The sequence below is a fragment of the Halictus rubicundus genome, chromosome 3 (assembly GCF_050948215.1).
Source record: "Halictus rubicundus isolate RS-2024b chromosome 3, iyHalRubi1_principal, whole genome shotgun sequence".
Taxonomy (NCBI): Eukaryota; Metazoa; Arthropoda; class Insecta; order Hymenoptera; family Halictidae; genus Halictus; species Halictus rubicundus.
In genome coordinates this window covers 924,004-945,039 of record NC_135151.1, presented here as the reverse complement: position 1 = coordinate 945,039, position 21,036 = coordinate 924,004, and the positions used below count along the sequence as shown (strand labels likewise).

Below are 21,036 nucleotides of genomic sequence, written 5' to 3'. Positions count from 1 at the left end.
AATAGTCAATTGCCCAGCTCTGATTTAGAGTTTTCGAATTTTGAAGGATCACGAGAAGTATTCATGCCTTTTTAGTTTAATTTTTACTTCTCCGCGTCGCCTGCTCGCTTTGAAGTCGTAGTTACAGAACTTCAAAGTGTACCGTTAGTGACTTGATACGTTTATAATAGTTTCAGAATGGGAAGGAATATTTTAATATATTATTTTATACTATGTCTTAAGATTTGACGGAGTGGGATGGTCAAGAAAATCGATACTTAAGTTAAACATTATCTTTCCTGTAATAAATTTCCCTCATTCTACGTTCTACGAATTGTACGATTTTATATATACGGTGTCCCAGTATCGGTGGTACAACCGAGAAGAGGGTGATTCTATATGAGAAAACAAATCGAAAGTAAAGAATAATATTTTTTCATTTGAGGCTTCGTTCTCGAGAAAATCAAGTTTAAAAATCCGCCGGATTCGCGTGCTTCAGTACAAGCCAGTGTCGCCAGATGAGGGGAGAGGGAACGAATTGAGGGGAAAAAGTTACCCTCTCTCTCTGCCAGTACCGGAGTATGCACGACGGAGACGAAACGCGTCGGAAACATGGGGAATAGCGCGGTAGAAGGGGAAATTAGAGTGGGGGAACAAGTCTTGATCAGGCGACACTGGTACAGGCTCGGGCAACTTCTTCCCCTCTGTCGGTTCACGACTCCCACTACCAGTGTACCGGTCCCCCACTATCAACTATTTCATATTGCCCTTATCGTGCTTTGCCTCGCGACCTCGCGTAACTAGGAATGTATGCATGTATATCTACACTCCACAGGAGTTTGGTGGGGGGACCCAGGAGTGGTGAGAGGAGTCGTATGTGGCTCGCAAGCCACAAGTTGCCCAGGCCTACTTTAGTATATGTATGAAGTAGAATTGGTTGGTCGTGATCAGACGCGTCAAACAATTTCTATCGAATAACATGCGTATTCGCTGCATCTTCAAACTCGATTCTCTCGAAAACGAAGCTTCGGATGAAAAACTTTTATTCCATATTTTCGACGTTCTTTCTCATGCAGAATCAACCCCCTCCTCGGTTGTACCACCGATGCTGGTACACTCTGTATTTTAGACGTTTTACTCGATACTTTTAGCGAAGTGAAATTCGACCGAGGAGGTAAATCGTAAACGTGTAGATAGGCTCTATCGCAAAAAAAAAAGAACGAACTGTGAAGTCTAACGTCTGCACATTTCTTCGTGTAATATAGAATATTCATGTGCTTGTAACTGATGTATAAATGCACTTGTAAAACTGCTTATACGATGTTAAGAGATGAGGAACGTATGAAGCAATCCTTTGGGAGGCCGTCTTTTAAGATATGTTTTCGCAATATACAAGAAATTTTTTAAACGTAAAGATAACATAATCGTTTACTTCTTCATAGTCGAACTTCGGGGTGGTGTAATATAGCGGAAGTAGAGCAGGCATATCATAACTGATAAAAACTGCCATAACCGGTCGTTAAAGGTGTAAGAAGTGTACAACTTTTACCGGATGATGAGACATTGAAAAGCAGATATCCTTTGCTTCCTACAGATCTAGCTTTAGAGAGTCTATGTACGTTCGGTCATGTTTCCGTTTTCTTTTTGTTTTTTCACGAACGAAGTATGTAATTTGATTTTAATCATAGCGTCGCGGGGGACGACGACATGAGCTTGAGATAAGGATGGAGTGCGAATTGTTTTTAGTGTGTTTGAAAATTGATTGGTTGGCTATTCAAGTTCGGGAGATTAAGTAGCATTGTCAATTGTTAGTATCACATCCGATTTCTCTTTTGTTACCATTATCTTCCTTAATGTTAGTCGACGTGACGCGAACATTGTAAATGAGGATATTGAATTTTTACGATTAATTTAGCAATAATTTGTCATGCTAGTGCCTATGTATATATGTATATATACATATATACTATATGCATTCGTATTTAAGAGTGTAAAACTGTATCTGCGATGAATATGGGACACACGACGTGTGTCTTTACACTTGTAATGATGCAGTGTATCTCGTGGCAATTATTCGAGCAATCATGAAGTTCAAAAGACGAGAGGTCTGCGAAATTTATGGGACATTCATTCTGGAAGTTTGCAAATTCAAAAATAAGTACGTGGCGAGCCGGAATCACAAAGACTGACGTACGAAAAGTTACTTTAATATTTAGGTATGTTACGACTAAGTGAAATACAAGTTGGGTTTCTCAGGCGAATAAAACAAAAACTGTTCTCGTTGCTTTTTCATTACGAGATACTCTGTACGCGTATTTCTATGTAAAAGAAAGAAAAAATGCTATCATATCTGTCTGCTTTCGTAGCGTTGCGCTGAAGTAATCTTCATTTCTTTTATTTATTATTACTAAACGTATCGACTCTGATATATTGTAACTAATTAAACAAAACAAAAAGAAAAAAAAAGCAATGAACATTCTTGCCAATGCTTAGTCTCGAGGTGGACACGGTTTTCTTTCCTAGAAATGGTGTTAACTGTAAATCACTTCACGTGGAAGAAATAATGTATAATGTGTCGGAACGTATCACACCGTAGTTATTAAATAAATAAATGCAAATAATAAAGCACTGTAAGAAAACATCAAAACGGAGCCTTTACAACATTATTAACACCTGTGTTGTTACGTGTTCAATGTGTTTTTAAAATGATGCCGTTTTTTAAAGGTATGGTCACAAATAAATGACGCCGTTTCACAATGCTGTTTAGTATGAACACAGTACGAAGTCCTCACCCTGATCATTTTCGCTGTGTCTTACTATTTCGTCTAAGTAAAATCATACCACTTTTGTTCAAGCTAAAAGATCTTCGTGGTACTTTGTTTAATTCTCCGAGCTATTAGTTACAAATAAGTGGCTTCGTTTAAATGTTATTTAATATAAACAGAGTACGAAGCCGTTATTCTAATCATTTTACAATTTCGTCCAAGTGAGACTCTGTTACTTTCGTTCGCGTTGAAAGTTTCTTCTTTCACTCGTCTAACTTATTTACAAATAAATAGAATCCCGTTAAAAATAAATACGACACGAGTCTCTCGGGTGATTTTCTGCGTATTTCACAATTTTATTCACCAGTGTAGCAACGCAACACCTGTCGTTCCTCGAACCGAACTGTCTCGCGACCATTCCGAGTCGTTCAATTATTCACGTCTCCGCGCATTACGCATTTTCATAAATCCCCTATTCCATACCATACGATTCTTTGCCGAGCACGGTATTCGATAGCTTTTCGAAAGTCCCACGAACCGATTTACCGTGCAAGGTCTTCGCAAACGTGCCGCAACGTCTAATTTCAGAAAGTGCCGAGCGTATCGTGCGCGATGAATTGTTCAACGACTCTGATTTTCTTCGTGCAATTCAACGAAAATTGGAGGGTGAAAAGATTGGTAGATGATCGATCGATCCGTAATGGCGGACCTAGACCGGTGGGGGATACCGGTTTTTATGGTCGGACCAGCATTAGGCCCATTTTAGAGAAGATCACCGATGGTTCTTGATCGGTGCCGATAGGGTTTTTTCCTACGTTCTCTACGATGTCAAGGGAAATGCTGTATTACCGGAAATACACTCATCATGTGAAACGTCTCCTGACGCTTTACGGACTGTTCCCGCACCAGCAGAGCATCGTCAAGTACCTGCCGATCCTGCAGCTGATATTGTACTGCTTTGTGTTTTTTACCATGATTAACTTTATCCGGATTCATATCGCGAACATCAGCGCGATCGTCGGGTGTTTCAGCTTGTTCGCTTCTCTTACACACATAACGATAAAGGTACATTCGTCCTCGTCGCGTTTTTATGACAAAGAAACTTAAAAGAAACTTTAAACATGTTAGTTTAGCTCTTCGATCGTCCAACGAGAAATTGCTTGAAAGCGTAAACATAAGTTCCTTTGACTGCTTTCGGTTAGAATGCTTCGTAAATTAGTCTTAAAATACACGAGAGCTTTGCACTCGAATGGCGTCTCTGAGGCGCCACTAAAAATGATCATACCACAATTTTCAGAACAATTTTCATATTACTGAATTTTTTCTATTCTATACATTGTTAAACATTTAAGTGTGGCATAAGTAAATGTTTTTCATTTCACGTGTTCTCGCTTATAAAATGATTTTTGGTGTAAAATGTCTGGGCTCTGGAGTTAGAATAGCTTCTAAGTTCGAAGGGTTCGGATACTAGAAAGCCGTTAAAGTGACAAATTCTGTGGCATGTCTGCTTTATACTTGTGATAATGAATTTTGTTTTTATTCTTGTTTCGATGAAACAATTATTGAGGATGACTGTTGACATATTGGCGGTATCAGGCCTGTGCGTTCAAGACTTAATATCGCAACTAAATAATTTAATCTTTTACGTAATAACGGATAGGTATTCAAATATTATTCTCTTACTTGGTATTTAAGGCTCCCTCTGAGGAGAATATTTTTAGTCAATTAAAAAATCCTCCTTCGCTAAGGGTTGTACGAAATGATGTTCCAAATGAGTTCAGACATCTTCACCCTTTGCCATCAATACCCAACATTTTCTACGATATTCAATGATGCTGCATTTTACAGTTCCGACGCATATTCTTGCTATTTGTCAAGAAAAATATATTAAAGGAATTGAAAGTATGTGTCCGTGTACCCGGTTATTTGCTCGAGCTGAGGATTACCGTAGTCAAAGGGTCAGAACATTACGTTCGAATATGATCGCTTCATACTTTTTCAGGTGGTTCAATTCTTTCTTCGTCGCGAGAAGTTGGCGCACATACACGACACCCTGGAGACGCTCTTCAAGGAGACGGCGATGAAACAACCCTCCAGCTCGCCGGTTTGCCAGTATCTGCTGCCGTGTTATCGTTTATTCTGCTACCAGTTCATCTGTTTGTTCGCCACCTCGGTTTTATACGCGACCAAACCGTTGATAAGCGACGCAATAAGACACGCGAATCGCTCGTTATCGCTTCCGGCGGTTTACCCGTGGCCGGTCGTGTCGACGGCAAGTTTCGTAGCGCATAATCTCTTCGAGGCATACATCTTACTATCATTTTGCCTCATCACGCCCGGGGTGGACGCGTTCTTCACCCTGTGCTCGTTCCGCATGTGCTCCGTGTTCAGGACGATGGCCGTCGAACTGGAAGAATTGCCTAAGCAACCGTATCCCATGGAAAACCGGGAACAGCTTTTACGGAAGTGCATCGAACGACACACCGCTCTGATCGAGTGTGGGGTCATGTTGCAAGAGATTTACGCGCCTATCGTTCTCTCGGTTACGCTGACGAACTGTTTGGGGATGTGCGCGTTGATATTCGAGGTACTTCGGGTAAGTATGGTTGTCTCGTCATGCTTTAGATAACGGCTGAACGGAGTAGACAGTTTCTATTTAGCATGAAGGTCCGCAGTCTATTAACCCCTTGTGCTATAATATTGAGTCAGACTTGTTACGTAGACTTTGAACAGAATTTGCTAAATACAGAGTGGCGGTCATATACTTACGTACAGTTAATAAAATTAAATATTATTTCCTGTACACTTATACGTTAAACAAGTATACGAAAATCAATTATATTTTTTATAAGTTTACAATATATATAATAAGATATCAAAATAGCTTTCTTTAAATTACTATAATTAAAAAGTTTTTTATATTTTTATACTGACGTGTCAAATTTTCTGCGGACACATAGTTAAGCACACATCGAAACACCTATATTTTCATATGTTTCTTTAACTCATAATTATAATACATTAATATTTCGTATGTAGACCCTTATTTTTGATAATTGCAGCACACCTTCGCGACATGGATTCGATAAGTCTAGCACATCTGCTAGCAGGTATCGAATTTCATGCTTCCTCTACAATGGTGTACAATTCGTCAATATTTTTCGGTTTTTGTTTTTTTTTATATGTTTGTCGACATCAATCCACAGCATCTCGATTGGATTCAGATCCGGAGATTGTGCCAGCCACTTCATTACGTGAATATTATTGTCACTCAAGAATGTCTTGACGACTTTTGCGGAATGTTTCGGATCATTATCCGCTTGATAGATCCATTCTTTTGGCATGCATTCTTCGGCAAATGGTAGCAATACATTTTTTACAATATCCAAATACACGTATCTGTCCATGATTCCAGTTATCCGATGAATATAACCTGTACGTTTCACTGTCATAGCCCCCCCCCAAACGAGTACCGAGCCACCACCACCTTTTACTGTCGGTTTAATACAATTTTTATAAAATTCTTCTCCTTTGCGACGTCTCACGTATACTTTACCATCAGATCCAAATCGATTAAATTTCGATTCATCTGTAAAAATTACTCTGGACCATTGTTGGGACGTCCAGTTTAAATGTTCTTTCGCGAAAGCAATCCTAGCCCGACGATTTTTTTCTGAAATGAGCGGTTCCTTTCTGGCAACGCGTTCGTATAATTGAAACTCATTAAGTCTTCGCTGGACAGTTCTAACACTTATTTTTTCTTGGAAATCTATTAATATTTCATTGTGGATGGCAACTGCAGTTTTGAATCTACCCGCTTCAGACAATCGGTGAATCTTGCGATCAGTTCTTTGATCAGATTTTCGAGGTCTCGCTTTACGATGAACGTTGTCTGGTGTTCCATGAAGTTTAGTATGTTGTATAGCTTGATGGCAAGCCATAACGGATATTTCTAATTTTGCGGAAATCTTTCGGTAGGACATTCCATCCTTCCGAAGCTGTTGCACTAATCGCCGCTGTTCTGGTGTGATATTTCTTCCTTTATTCATCACAGCACTATTGTAATACGTCTAACTATAAACATTGCTCAGCAGAATACTAGTAAATATTGTTTACATTTGTCTTAGCTGTGCGATACAGCAGCGTACGCAAGTAGTTGTCCGCTACAAAACCGACAGATCGGAACAAAATATTTACAAAATACTTATTTTCTCGATATAAGTCAAAGTTCTACTGCAGGTATGTACATCAGGGTCTAACACACTTAGAGATAAGTCAGGTTTTAAAGTTAAAATATGAAGTGTACGTAAGTATAAGGCTGCCACGGTACGTATGCTGTTAATTCCCCTTAAATTGGAACGAAATTCTATTTCATTGCAGTCAATATTTAGCCATTGAGGAATATGTGGGTATACAATAAATATAAATTTTCATTAGATTTGTGAATAACACATGGGGTGTCCTGTCCAGTGAATGAATAATTAAGCTGCATGTCTGTTGAAATTAGTATTAGCAAATCGTTATTTAATTTCCTGAGTGCCAGGAAATACTTTATGTACCTTACGTACCTTATATTTAAGATACAAGGTATCTTAAGTTCCAGAATGCAACAATAACCAGAATTCTAACAATATTTGATAGTGATAGCTAGTATTAAAAATCGGGCATAAGATTAAGCGAAAAATGAGTCAAATGATCGATGAACGATCATCAATCAGCGAACGATAATTACGCGATTAAACTTATCGTAGGATCATTGAACCACCTCAAAATACAAATTGCTGATCTCATGATGTACAGTGTCTACTCGATATATGTCCAAAACACGGGTCTGACCAGGGACAATTGTCGGCTGGAAGATACTATTCTTTGGTACACTGCCGACATAGACAAGGTTTATCGGTGTGAGACCACTACTAATTAAATAACAAATAACAAAACTTCATTTTTCATTATTTCAACTTCCATCGTTCATTACGAAAGTATCACCGGAATTATACCATATTTGGTATCATTTTCATTAGAAAAATGCCATATGTTGCCATATGTTGGTGACAGTCCCATAAAAAAATAAAGAAGTTTTGTTATTGGATTATGTTATTGTATTATGTTTACACACCTCAGCGACCGAGGCCACTCGATCTTTGGGGCCCCTCACGAGCTATACCCCGCGGAAGTGGGGATAGTTCTAGGTCTTTTATCGGCTAGATATTTGGGAGATGTATCGAGTAAAGACTGTACTTACTTTGAATGCCTGGGATGTCGTTTGAACAACTGTTAAATAAATCAATGTAGAATTAAGTAGGCTACAAAAAAAAAAGGAAGATCGAGACATGTGGTATAAATTTCAACATGAAGAGGGCATCATAAATGTTATTTTTTCGTTTAATATAAATTATGTTCATTCACCGAACAGGTCTCTCTACCTGACACCATATTGGCGCTGATGCGACGCTATGGCCGACCATGTCTTGCGCCGTATAGCCGTTGCTTTCCAGTTAAGGCATCACTAACACAATTGATATCTTATGTATGCGGTATAAATAAAAGGAAAAGAGTATGTTCGTCGAATATTTTTCCTTTTTACGATTATTTTTTTTTTTTTTTGTGTTAGGCAGAAAATATACCACTCGAAAAAGTCATTGGTCTAAGCTTATATCTTTGCGGGAAGATAATCCAGATACTCGCTTATGCCTGGCCTGGAGACATAGTCACTTCTGAGGTTTGTATCGTGTATGGCAAATTGTATCGTGAATAGCAACATTCTATACAGAGAGGTAACTTAGAGCAACTGATTTTGTAATCAGCAATGTTACTTATTCAAATAAAAATTCAGGAGACTTTAAATAGCCGCAGATCCTATATAATTCTAGGTGCTAAATTGCATCAATATATTCATTATGTTCATCATAAGTTCTGTAAATGGTATTTAAAACGCAAGCGACCTATGCGTCAGTCAAATACAGTATACAGGGTGGTCCTTTAGTAAGTAAGGCCACCTAAATATTTCTTCAGGTTATTGTGATGCAAAAAATATTTGTTACGTAATGTGCATGGCGTCAATGGACCAAATATCTGGCAAGAATATTTTTTTCCGAAGGTCATTTTTTTCGGAGTTATCAAGGTCATCGGTGTTTCTTGATACATGACTACATTTTTTTATTGCAACCTGTAACTGATCGAAAAATACATTCAGTTATGTATAATAACATGACCTTGAAATGCAGATCGATCAGCAGATGTGTGTGTGGGTGTGTGTGTGTGTGTTAACTGTTAAAACAACACTCACTTTCTCTTATGTTGTCATCAGAGATGTTCAAAATTGTGTCCTTCTACGATGATACATTTCCTGAATCGTTCAATGACCGACTGTACAGATCTTTGAATTGTTTCAGAATTAATATCAGCACAAGCTCTAATTATTCGGTTCTTCATGTCCTCTGATGTAGTTGGTTGTTCATTATTGTTTCTTTCAATTTTCCCCCCAAAAAATGCCATTGGTATGAGGTGAGGTGAACGCGTTGACTATCCTACAACTCCAGTACGACCAATCCATCGATTTGGAAACATTAAATTCAAAATTTGTGTGACAAGGCGTGTAGAATGTGCCGGAGAACCGCCATGCTGATAAATACCACATTCTTAAACGGATATCTAGCGGTATATCATGCACAAGCATTTGTAGCTCACTTTGAAAGAGTGTTGCATACTTTTTATTTTCCATTTAAAGTACCGTTTAAAAGGACCAATTATTTGATTATTTAAAATGCCACACAAGACGTTTACACTCCACGGTCTTTGTTTAGCCACTGATCTTAGCCAGTGTGGATTGTCAATTGACCAATAATGCATGTTTTTTAGATTTAGCTGTCCATGGTTGGTAAAATACGCTTCATCAGTAAATAGTACTTTTTCAAAAAATGATTCGTCATTTTCATATTGCTGCAAATCCCACAGAGAAAAATTCATATGATTTACAAAATCTGTTCCATGAAGGTCCTGACGTAACGATAAATTCTTCTTGAAGTATTCGTATTATGCTTGTTTTAGAAATACCAGTTTCATGCTCTAGTTGTCTTGAACTCACATGTCAATTTTCGTTAATTTTATCTACAATAATTATTTTGCTTCTTTCGTTCCTAACAGTTCTGGTTCTTACACGTTTTTCCACAACATTACCAGTTTCACGGAAATTACTGATCACCTTTGCATAAGTACAACGTGATGGACAATTACGGTCTGAAAATTTATCTTTGTACACTCGAACTGCTTCCCTTAAACAATGATCAGCTTTACCGTAAATGAATACCATATCAACTTTCTCTTGTATTGAGTAATTCATTTCAAACAGTACGTCGATACACTGATAGGTACAGGGTGTATAAAAATTATATGTCACGACCTTCATAGCGTGATTCCACACCTCCGGATCGGTGGAGATCTGTGAAAAAAATGCACCGCAAAATTCATTTTGACCTCGAAACTTAAGGTCAAAGTATCGAAAAATTTGAGTGATGAGTAATAAAAGAAAATTTGTCGACACTTTGACCTTGATTTCCGAGGTCAAGGTGAATTTTGCGGTGAATTTTTTTAACAGATTTCCACCGATCCAGAGATGTAGAATCACGCTATGGTGGTCGTGACATATAATTTTTATACACCCTGTACATTGAAACTGATCGGGATTTCAAACCGTTAGGTATCATCAGTACTGCGACAGTAAACAATGTTTATTTACGTTCACTCTCTTGATTGTAGGGTCTTGGTCAAAGCTTACGATCTCGATAGACATCAGTTCTAGGTAAAACTTCAATTGTCGAAGACCAAGGTCATTTCAAGGTCATGTTATTATATATATCTGAGTGTATTTTTCGATCAGTTACACGATGCAATAAAAAAAAAGTAGTTATGTATCAAAAAACACCGAAGACCTTGATAAATCCGAAAAAAATGACGGTCGGAAAAAATTTTCTTGCCAGATATTTGCACGATTGACACCATGCACATTACGTAACAAATATTTTTTGCACCACAATAACCTGAAGAGATATTTAGGTAGCCTTACTTAAAAGGACCACCCTGTATTTAATCTTCCGTTCGTTTGCACACTTAAGCGTCCGTATTCGGTCCCGACTGCGGACACTTAATTGTGCACTACTATATTTCGCTCTTAACAAATGTTCAAACTGTTTTTCTTCGGACAGGACGAAGCTTTTCGTCGCGAGGTATACTACAATGATTGGTACGAGCATTCGAACACTAGAATCACAAAACTCTATATCATGATACTCTCGCAGAAACTGATGGTCCTAAAAGCGTACAACTTGCTAGTGATTTCCATGGACCTCTTTGCCAAGGTAAAGCAATTTTATTATTACATCTCAACGTCTACTTAACGTTGCAAAACATATACACTTTCAGATTATGAATAGCACGATATCATACTACTTCTTTTTGGTAACGCTTGACGATGCTGAATAGCAGACAGAAGAACAGTATAGAATATTGATTTTTCGTTCTGGACAATGACGTAAATAAAAGCTGGGAATAATACCAGAGGCGTAACATTATTCTTTCTGAACTGATCTGAGATTTGAGAATGATTAAAGAAAGTTCTGAATTGGACACTTACGGTACAGTTGATTTTCTTTGAGGAAAAGCAATCACGGTGATGGAATTCAGATAGATCCTGTGGATACTACTATCGGTTGTGAATGTATGAAACTTATACTAACACATTTGTGACGTTTTTTTTTTTATTAATATAAGATCAAATACGGTGCAGTTCGGATTATATTTATTTGTTTAATTCACGATTCAGTCGAATCTCGATTATCCGAACCGATGATATCCGAATTTTTAATTATCCGAACAATTCAATCTAAAACGATCCTACACGATTCAAAGTACAAATCGATAAAGATTTAATCTAAAATTGTAGCTAAATAACTGTTTTATTATCCAAACGTTCCACTGATAAGTGGAACGGATAATCGAGGTTCTACTGTATCGTGAATTAAACGAGTAAATGTGATCGAAATTGTGGCGTGTTTGGCGTTATTTCAATCAGCAAGGCGTCACGAGTGTGTCCTTAGAAATCTTGTAAAAGAATCATTAGAAAAATTATATTGGATTAGTATTGTCTCGTCGATAAGCGCACAGTGATCCGGATCGGAAAATTAAGTGACATTTAGTCCAAAAACGAACTTTCTCGTATCAATATCTAATTAATGAACATTATTTCTTAAATGTCCATGGATCTCGGAAATTAATAAATTAGTACAATTTAATAAACATTATAGTTGTAATAAACCTTGAGATTTGGACGTTTTAAGAACAGTATTTTTCACCACAAAAATTGCTTCTCTTCAATGCTATGTCCTCTCGATCCTACTTAACATTTTCTCTCGCTTTTTCTTTTAAATTGAAGAGCTAACTTTTGCGATGAAGATGATATCATTTAATAATGATTGCTGCAAATAATGTATTTAAAAAATAATATTGAATACCGAAGGGAACATTTGCAAAATTTTTTACATTCACAAAGACATATTTTCTAAGTTCCAAACAGTTCCACATCCGGACAAATCGGAACATTTTCAATATATTTTTCCCTATATAATTATGCAAGAATCATTTCGCACTTCAAACCACTTTGCAAATTATTGTTGTTCAAATTTCTCATGAATCTCACTTCGCGACACGACTTACAGTATATACAGGGTGAGTCACCAAACGTTACCACCTCAAATATCTTTGTTGTTTCTAAAGATACGTAAAATATGGTAAGGACAAAGTTGAATGGTACAATGGGGCTGACACGATGCAAAAAAAATTTTGTTTTTATGTCATTTTTTTGGAGATATCAAGGTCACCTTGACTTTTTTAAATGGAACCACCCTTTTTTAAACACCTACAATGATAGTCCCTTTCATTAGGAATTCAGTGACTATAATTAGTCCAAGGTCATTCAAGGTCAAGGACAGAAAAAACGTATAAAACTAAAATATGGAAGCAGAACACGTTCATCACGGTTGAGACTTGTAGGAAATAGTAAACATACTATGGTCGTAGTTAAAGTAAACATACTAAGGTCCTTCAATGTTATTCAGCATTCTTATTTACTATCAGTATGTTTCCAAACGCGATTCCGCTATGTTATATTCGATGACTGAAAAGTGTGATATGATCACGATTTACTGTGAATGTAGAAAAAATGCAGTGCAGGCCCGACTACTTTATGAAGAAAGGTACCCCGAGCGAAACACTCCTTCTAGACATACTTTCACTAATACGTACAGGTTGTTTCGAAGTACTGGAAGTGTACATGCAAGACAGTACAAACGGAAGAATCCCACGACTAATGAAGACAATGAAATTAATATTTTAGCAGCTATAGCTGTCAATCCTCACGTGAGTACGAGAAAAATTGCCCGGGAAGCAGGCATAAGTCAAAGTAGCGTAATACGAATTCTGACCCGACATAAATTTCATCCGTTCCACATATCGCTCCATCAAGAATTGCACGGGAATGATTTTCAAAATAGAATTAACTTTTGTCAATGGGGATTGCTTCAAAATCATTCATTTTTTTCTAATGTCTTGTTTACGGACGAAGCAACATTTACTAATCATGGCTCAATTAATCTACGGAACGCCCATTATTGGTCTGTGGATAATCCGCACTGGCTGCGAGAAATTGATCATCAAAGACAATGGAGCGTAAACGTGTGGTGTGGTATTTTGAACGACAAAGTAATTGGACCATATTTCGTTAACGGACTGATGACGGGACAGAAATACGCTCAATTTTTGCAAGAAGATCTGCCAATTTTGTTAGAAGATGTCCCTTTACAAAATCGCTACGATATGTGGTACCAACATGACGGTTGTCATATTTTTGTGAAGATTTCATTGCAATATTTCTAATAGCTCAAAAGTTATAACAAAATTTCACTAAATTCTTCGATCCGGACCACTGTGCGTCGACTTCTGTTCGCTGACTATCCTTTCCTGCTTTCATCACCACCGACGAGAGATCAAAGAATAGATTGTTTGTACCTGATGTAAGGATCTGCTCAGTCCCAAAGTTTCCGCACATATCAAGGCATTACTGTGCCGAATTTACCGTGGAAAACGAGTTGGTCGAATGGAACGGTTAGAACACCTTTGCGTAGCAGCCTTCACAAGTTATTAACCGATCCTTGAGAATCATTTCAAATGACCTCATGCTTGTCTACGTACGTTACGCGCAACTTTCCCTTGCACCGCAGAGAATCGTCAAGAGCGTGTCATCTGACAGATGAATAAAAATCCCATGAATTTCAAATCGTTTCACCGTTCAAGTTCTCCGTGTAACTACTTCTAACGCTGTACAACATCTAATTTACGAAGAATTGTTAAGAGCCGCAGCGTTCGCCATTCGTTTAATAAAAAACCATCAAGTTCAAATCGTTTAACCGGTCAAGTTCCCCATGCAAACACACCAAACCCTGTACAACGTCTAATTTACGAAGCATCGTTAACGGCGCAGCATCTGTAATAACCTATTCAATGAAACTCCCATGAAGTCCAAATCGTTTAACCGAACAACTTCCCCCGCGTGCATATGCAGTAATGCTCTGCAACGTCTAATTTGCGAGGCAGAAGAACGCATCGAGCCTAATGAATTATTCGACTCTGCGAGCAGTTCGTCGAAATTGAAGGTTAAAGGATTGGATTAAAGCGACGATCGATCGTCTGGTAATCAAGGACCTTGACGGAGAGATACTGGTTGTTACGCGAACAGGAATTAGGTCCATTTTAAAAAAGTTCGCCGATGGGTGTTTATCGATTGCGATAGAATTGTTCGTACTACTTGAACGATGCCGAAGGAGTTGCCGCTGTACCAGGAGTACGCTAATTTCGTGAAACGATGCCTTCTCATGTGCGGATTGTATCCGTATCAGCAGAGCATTGCTAGCAAGTATTTGCCGATTTTCTGGATACTGGGCTATTGTCTTGACTTCTGCGCCTTGATCAACTTTTTCCGCCTCCACATCACTGAAATCAGTGCCATCACCGCGTGCCTAAGCGTTCTTAGTGGCATTGTCAACATGACTATAAGGGTACGTCGCAGCGCTGGTGGCATGTCTTTTATTAATCTTTTTTTCGACAGTGTATCTCATCTTTGACGATTTAACGGTTCGAGTGCCACGAGAATTTTGTGCATTTCGTTTAAATATCGGGATAATAATTCACCCATTTTTTGTTCCACACTTTAAATCAACAAATAATACATGGGGATTAGTCCGAGACCAGTGTTATTGGTAGACTGTGGTTTTTGATGCAGAATAAAAATTGACTGCATCACTTGCAATAGTCATTTAGAAGTTCCTGCTTCCCTTTAACAATTCCAAGTTGGAAACAGTCCGTCGGCATTGTTAAATTCCTGTGATCATTCCATTGTTGTAAAATTGGACAAACTGATTTTTCTGATAAATCGATGAAATCTGCAGTCTACTTGTCATCTTCCCAGGCTTCCCGATTCGTGATCTGCAAAGAAAAGCTAGTGCAAGTGACCGACACACTCGAGGCTCTGTTCGAGGAGACGTCGATGCAGCAGCCCTCGAACTCGCCCGCTTTCCAGTTCATGCTACCCTTCTACCGATTAGGCTACTACCACTACGTGTGCATGGTCAGTACAGCGTTCCTGTACTCGACCAAGCCGCTGATAGGCGTCACGATTCGGCACGCGAATCGCTCGACACCGTTTCCGGCGATTTACCCGTTGCCGATCGACTCGACCGCGTTTTTCGTGGCGCAGTACCTGCTCGAGGTGAGCATCTGTTACTCGTTTTGTATCATAACTTCCGGGGTTGACGCGTTTTTCACACTGTGCGCGTTCCGCATGAGCTCCGTGTTCCGGGCGATGGCCGTCGAACTTGAAGAGTTCCCAAAACGTAGGAGCGACGAGGAGAGCAGCGAACAAGTCTTGCGAAACTGCATCGACAGGCATGTCACTTTGATCAAGTGTCGAGACACCATGGAAGAGATTTATGGGCCTATCATCTTCTCCGTCATGATGACCAATTGCTTGGGCATGTGCGCGTTGATCTTCGAGGTCTCCAAGGTGAGTAGAATTAAGGAGGCAGGTCAGATTGTTGCATGCGAAACGTCCGATTTTGAAATGCAAATGTTAATTGTTTTGTGGAACAAAAACGAGGAACAAGTTCGGTCGTGCAGAGTCCTCGTGTTGTAACTCAAGCCTGCCCAACCAGTGTCGCCCGATGAGGGGAGGGTGCACGAATTGAGGGGAAAAAGTTACCCTCTCTCTGTGCCAGTACCGGAGTATGCACGACAGAGATGAAACGCGTCATGTGATCGGGCCGTGGCGGATGCATGTGGGAATATCGCGGTAGGAGGGGAAATTAGAGTGGGGGAACAAGTCTTGATCTGGCGACTCTAGAAATAGGTCCGCGATGGAAACAAATGCCATAGGCTTCTGCCGATACGACCGTGTCAAATAGTGGGGGAGCGTCACTTCCCACCTTAGCGAATGAAGAAATGGGAGAAATGTGTCCCGCAGACCGCGAGTTGGACAGGCGTGCTTATACTACTGCAAAGTTGAGCCGTTCACTGCACAAATCGATTAACTCCACTTTTTGCAAAATCTTAAATTTAAGTGTCAAAGCACTTGGTATAATCATAACTTTTTACATTTATAATAACTTTCCTGAATAATAAAGATTAACACCATGAAACGACAAAATTTTTTTGGCCATTGAATAATAAATAATTTATTTCAGAGGCCATTTTGATTAACTCCGTACTCTAATGTAAATCGTTGCTATAATGCAACTCAAATGCACTAGCAAGCGCTGAATAGTTAGGAAGGTCCAAACCCCACCTCATACAATTCAAATATGACTATAATGAAGATTCAGAATTTAATGCCATTAATATAACGAAATCTATAGCAGGTAGACCACAAAGTTTGAAAAACGTAGATCAGTCTTTATTATATCCTAAAAGTAGATCTGTGACAAGGGAAAAAAGGAGAGACATGATGGACCTGCTAAAATTCATTCCTCCTGTTAAACATGAGTACTATAAAAACTTGACAAAAAGTCGAAATGACGAGTCCTCACATACAGCTGATGAAGAAGACATTATGTACAGGGTGGCCCACATAACTCTGAACAGCTCAATATCTCGAATACTATGCCATCGATTTTAACGTTCTTAGTCTTAAATTGCATGGAACTGAAGGGCCTTTCTGACCACATAAACGTGAAGTGGCCTCCCTTCCCTTTTAACGGGGGAGGGGAGGTACCTTTATAATTTTAAATGGAACCCCCTATAAAATGTTACATATTTAGATTCTACCGGAGAAAACAAGTCAATTTTGTCTGAAACATTTTTTTGTCAGATACTTCCATGATGAGATATAACAGTTTGAAGTTTCGAGTGGTAGGTACTTGAACCGCTCGGAAATAGCGTTATGGAATTATACGCGCTTGAGTCCTTTGCTTATTCATGAAGAAACACAAACAATAATATTTACAATTCTTGAGTTTGACTCATTTATCTATGAAAACGTTTTCAGTTTAGAGCTGTTATTCAAGCAGTAACATTGTAATTATGGCTACTTTTAACACAGAAGTGAATATGTTATTAACGTTAGGTGAATGCCAAAAAATTATCGGCGTGCAGCAGTGATGTTTTTTGAACGTTATGGGATCAAAAAATGTCATGCAACATTTCATAATTTAGAAAAGCGGCTTCGCGAGCACGGTGAATTGTGTAAAAAAACTCGCAATAAACCTAAAGCTGTCACTAATGAAAATAATAGTGCCAGTATTCTTGCTGCAATTACATTAAATCCTCATATTAGTCAACGTACACTTGCACAAACATCACATATTAGTCGTTTATCAATTCAACGAATTTTGAAACGGCAAAAGTATCATCCATATGACATGGTTTTATCACAAGAGCTTTCGATAGCAGATTACGATCACCGCGTAAGATTTTGTGAGTGGCTGCAGGGTGTTATGGAAAATGACTTTTTGTGCAAAATACTTTTTTCCGATCAGGCGACTTTTATGAATTCAGGGCATGTAAATAGACATAATCTGCATTATTGGGCCGTGGAAAACCCAAATTGGATGCGATGTGTTCCCTTTCAACATCGATGGTCTTTAAATGTTTGGTGTGGCCTAATAGGAGATTTTGTGATTGGATCTTATTTTTGTCAAGAAACTGTAACATCTGCAAGTTATTGTGATTTCTTAAAAAATCATTTGCCTGCGCTTTTGGAAGATGTGCCACTGCACGTTAGAAGAGAAATGTGGTTCCAACAAGACGGCGCTCCTCCACATTTTGCAATCATCACCAGGCAATTTTTCAACGAAAAATTTGGGAACAAATGGATAGGTCGTGGGGGACCTCGTCAATAGCCTCCTCGATCCCCCGATCTAACACCATTAGATTTTTTCTTATGGGGATATGTAAAGGACAAAGTTATGTTTGAACCACCAACGACAAAAGAGGATATGAAACAAAGAATACGTAACGCTTGCGCTTCAGTGACTCCCGAAATGTTAAAAAATGTTAGAACAACTTTGATGTTTCGAGTAAATAAATGTTTACAAGCCCGTGGTGGACATTTTGAACATTTAATTTAAAGTACATTTTATTTCTTCATGAATAAGCAAAGGACTCAAGCGCGTATAATTCCATAACGCTATTTCCGAGCGGTTCAAGTACCTACCACTCGAAACTTCAAACTGTTATATCTCATCATGGAAGTATCTGACAAAAAAATGTTTCAGACAAAATTGACTTGTTCTTTCCTGTAGAATCTAAATATGTAACATTTTATAGGGGGTTCCATTTAAAATTATAAAGGTACCTCCCCTCCCCCGTTAAAAGGGAAGGGAGGCCACTTCACGTTTATGTAGTCAGAAAGGCCCTTCAGTTCCATGCAATTTAAGACTAAGAACGTTAAAATCGATGGCATAGTTTTCGAGATATTGAGCTGTTCAGAGTTATGTGGGCCACCCTGTATATTGCTGATGAATTAATCACAAATAATATATTATAACAGAACTGTTAATATTCATTTTTATGGAAAATCTGTAATAAAAATATATAATAATTAACTTTTTCTGTAATAAAAAACATAAAAATTTAAACACTGAATTTAACTTTATTACTTTTTTCACTTGCCAAATCAATTAACTCCACCAGTCACATAAAAATTGTAACATTACTGACGATTATTTTTTGGCTATTCTTTCTTATTAAGTTTTTATACCATTAGATGAAAGCTACATCTGTATTTATACATTCTACAATATTTATTTGAATTTATATTATAAAGAGAATTTTAAAAAACAATGTACATTATTTCATCGCATTTCTCAACTTTTTGTTTTATGGAGTTAATCGATTTGTGCAATGAACGGCTCAGTTGTCGGTATACCCCTCGTTCGAAGTTCGATGATACGACTGAAAAAAATAGTACATCAATTTTTAAGTAGACAGCATCCAAGCCGGAAAATTGATTCGTAGTACTCTAGGGTAAGGGACCGAATTACTGAGGGGTGTCAATTGATGTGCCTATATTAATTATACTTATTTTTAAAGCATAATGAATATTAAAAAAGAGATATTAAATTTTTTCATTAAAATCAGTTTAATATTATATGAGCCGTTTATTGTGAAAGTGGCCCAAGTCCACTTATACTTAAATTGAGATATTTAAGGGTTTGTGTTTCAATAAAATTAAAAATATACGTGTAGGATACCAATGTGTCATACTGCTCAAGTGTATCTAAAAGAGTTAAATTTACAGTTGCTATTACAATAATAGCAATTATTAATTTATAAGGGATTTGAAGAAGTCATGGTGCTCCGATGGTATGTATCGTAGTAAGTCCATCATGTTCTTGTATTTCGCTGTTGTAATTCGTCTTATATTTTTATAAAGTGGTGTCAATACAATATTTTCGAACTTTCTTGGTCTACCCCGACGCGGTAATAATATCTTATAGAAAATTTTATATGGTTTATCTGTCAAAAAACGCATCCAGCATATTTTTAATCAATTTATTGTTTCTCCGTTAGAATCCTTTACCCTTTTAAAAATTGCACCCTCCAAAGATTTTGTTGATATGAAATCCTCTCGTTTCATTTCATTTAGTACAAAGCTATAACCTTTTCGACACTTTTTGATAATGTCCAAAGGACATTACTACTTTCAAAGTGAAGGTTTTAATTATTGAACTGACTGCGAAAACTTATGTGTCCAAATTTATCGTATATACTCTGAATATACTTAACCGCAAATATTGTTTATGACAGCTACATAACTTGACATTGCACACGTAATTACGAGCAACAAAAAATAAATGACAAATGGACTTAGGCCACTTTCAAAATAAACGGCTCATATATCTTGTTTTAATATTGATGATGCTTCAAAAATAAGTATAAATAATATAGGTACAGTAATTGGCACGCCCACAGTAATTTGGTGCCTTACCCTTTGCGAATATAATAAAAAATTAATATTCAAATATGTTTTCTCTGTAACAGGCCAACGCCGCAATAGCAGTTGAAAAAGCCTGTGCAATAACACTGTATCTAACCGGGAAGATACTTCAAACATTCATGTACACCTGGCCAGGCGACGTGGTCACCAGCGAGGTATTTCGTCTTAGGTTTTGTTACCTGTTTGGTCTTGAAAAGGCTGCAGCGTTCAATCGATTTTTCGACCACGTTGTTCAATAAATGTCAAATTTGTTTTTCTTCGGGAAGAGCGATATTTTCCGACAGGAGGTCTATTGCAACAACTGGTACGAGGATGGCAATACTAAAACCGGGAAACTTACTCTGACAATACTGATGCAGAGATCGGTGATCCTGAGGGCGTGCAAATTAATGGCGGTTACTGTCGATCTCTTCGCCAAGGTACTGCAAACTGTATTTGTGTTTTCGTTAGATTTAATGGCTGGGAATGTGTATTTTCAGATCATGAATAGGACCATATCCTACTATTTCTTATTGGTAACGCTCGACGATGCTGAATAATGGAGTAGACAATAGAAATCTGTTTTTCTGTTTCCGACAACGATGTAAATAAAAGCTAGGATTAATGCAATTTTCAGATATATCGCATTAGATTCGTTCTTGTAAGTGAAACCATCCCAAACAGTTTTTCCTATTTCTCTTCTCGTTGACAGTGTGACAGTATTTTTCGTTGATTCTACAGAATGTTTTTCATTCACCCCAAAAATTTTGCAAC

General features: G+C 37.9%; 1 protein-coding gene across 3 annotated transcripts; it reads left to right on the top strand.

The window, feature by feature from the left end:
• Nucleotides 1–3,504: 3,504 nt before the first annotated feature.
• LOC143352331 (odorant receptor 82a) lies at nt 3,505–20,944 on the top strand. Of its 3 annotated transcripts, XM_076784685.1 has the most exons (7): nt 3,505–3,809; nt 4,747–5,340; nt 8,359–8,466; nt 10,949–11,101; nt 20,328–20,438; nt 20,550–20,702; nt 20,763–20,944. In XM_076784685.1, the coding sequence occupies exons 1-7, from the start codon at nt 3,570–3,572 to the stop codon at nt 20,820–20,822; spliced, it is 1,419 nt and encodes a 472-aa protein (XP_076640800.1). In that variant the 5' UTR covers nt 3,505–3,569; the 3' UTR covers nt 20,823–20,944. The 3 variants fall into 3 exon arrangements, with proteins under 3 accessions (XP_076640800.1, XP_076640802.1, XP_076640801.1); XM_076784687.1 differs by lacking the exons at nt 20,328–20,438; nt 20,550–20,702; nt 20,763–20,944 and adding an exon at nt 11,166–11,383; XM_076784686.1 differs by lacking the exons at nt 3,505–3,809; nt 4,747–5,340; nt 8,359–8,466; nt 10,949–11,101 and adding exons at nt 13,725–14,851; nt 15,262–15,855.
• Nucleotides 20,945–21,036: the final 92 nt, after the last annotated feature.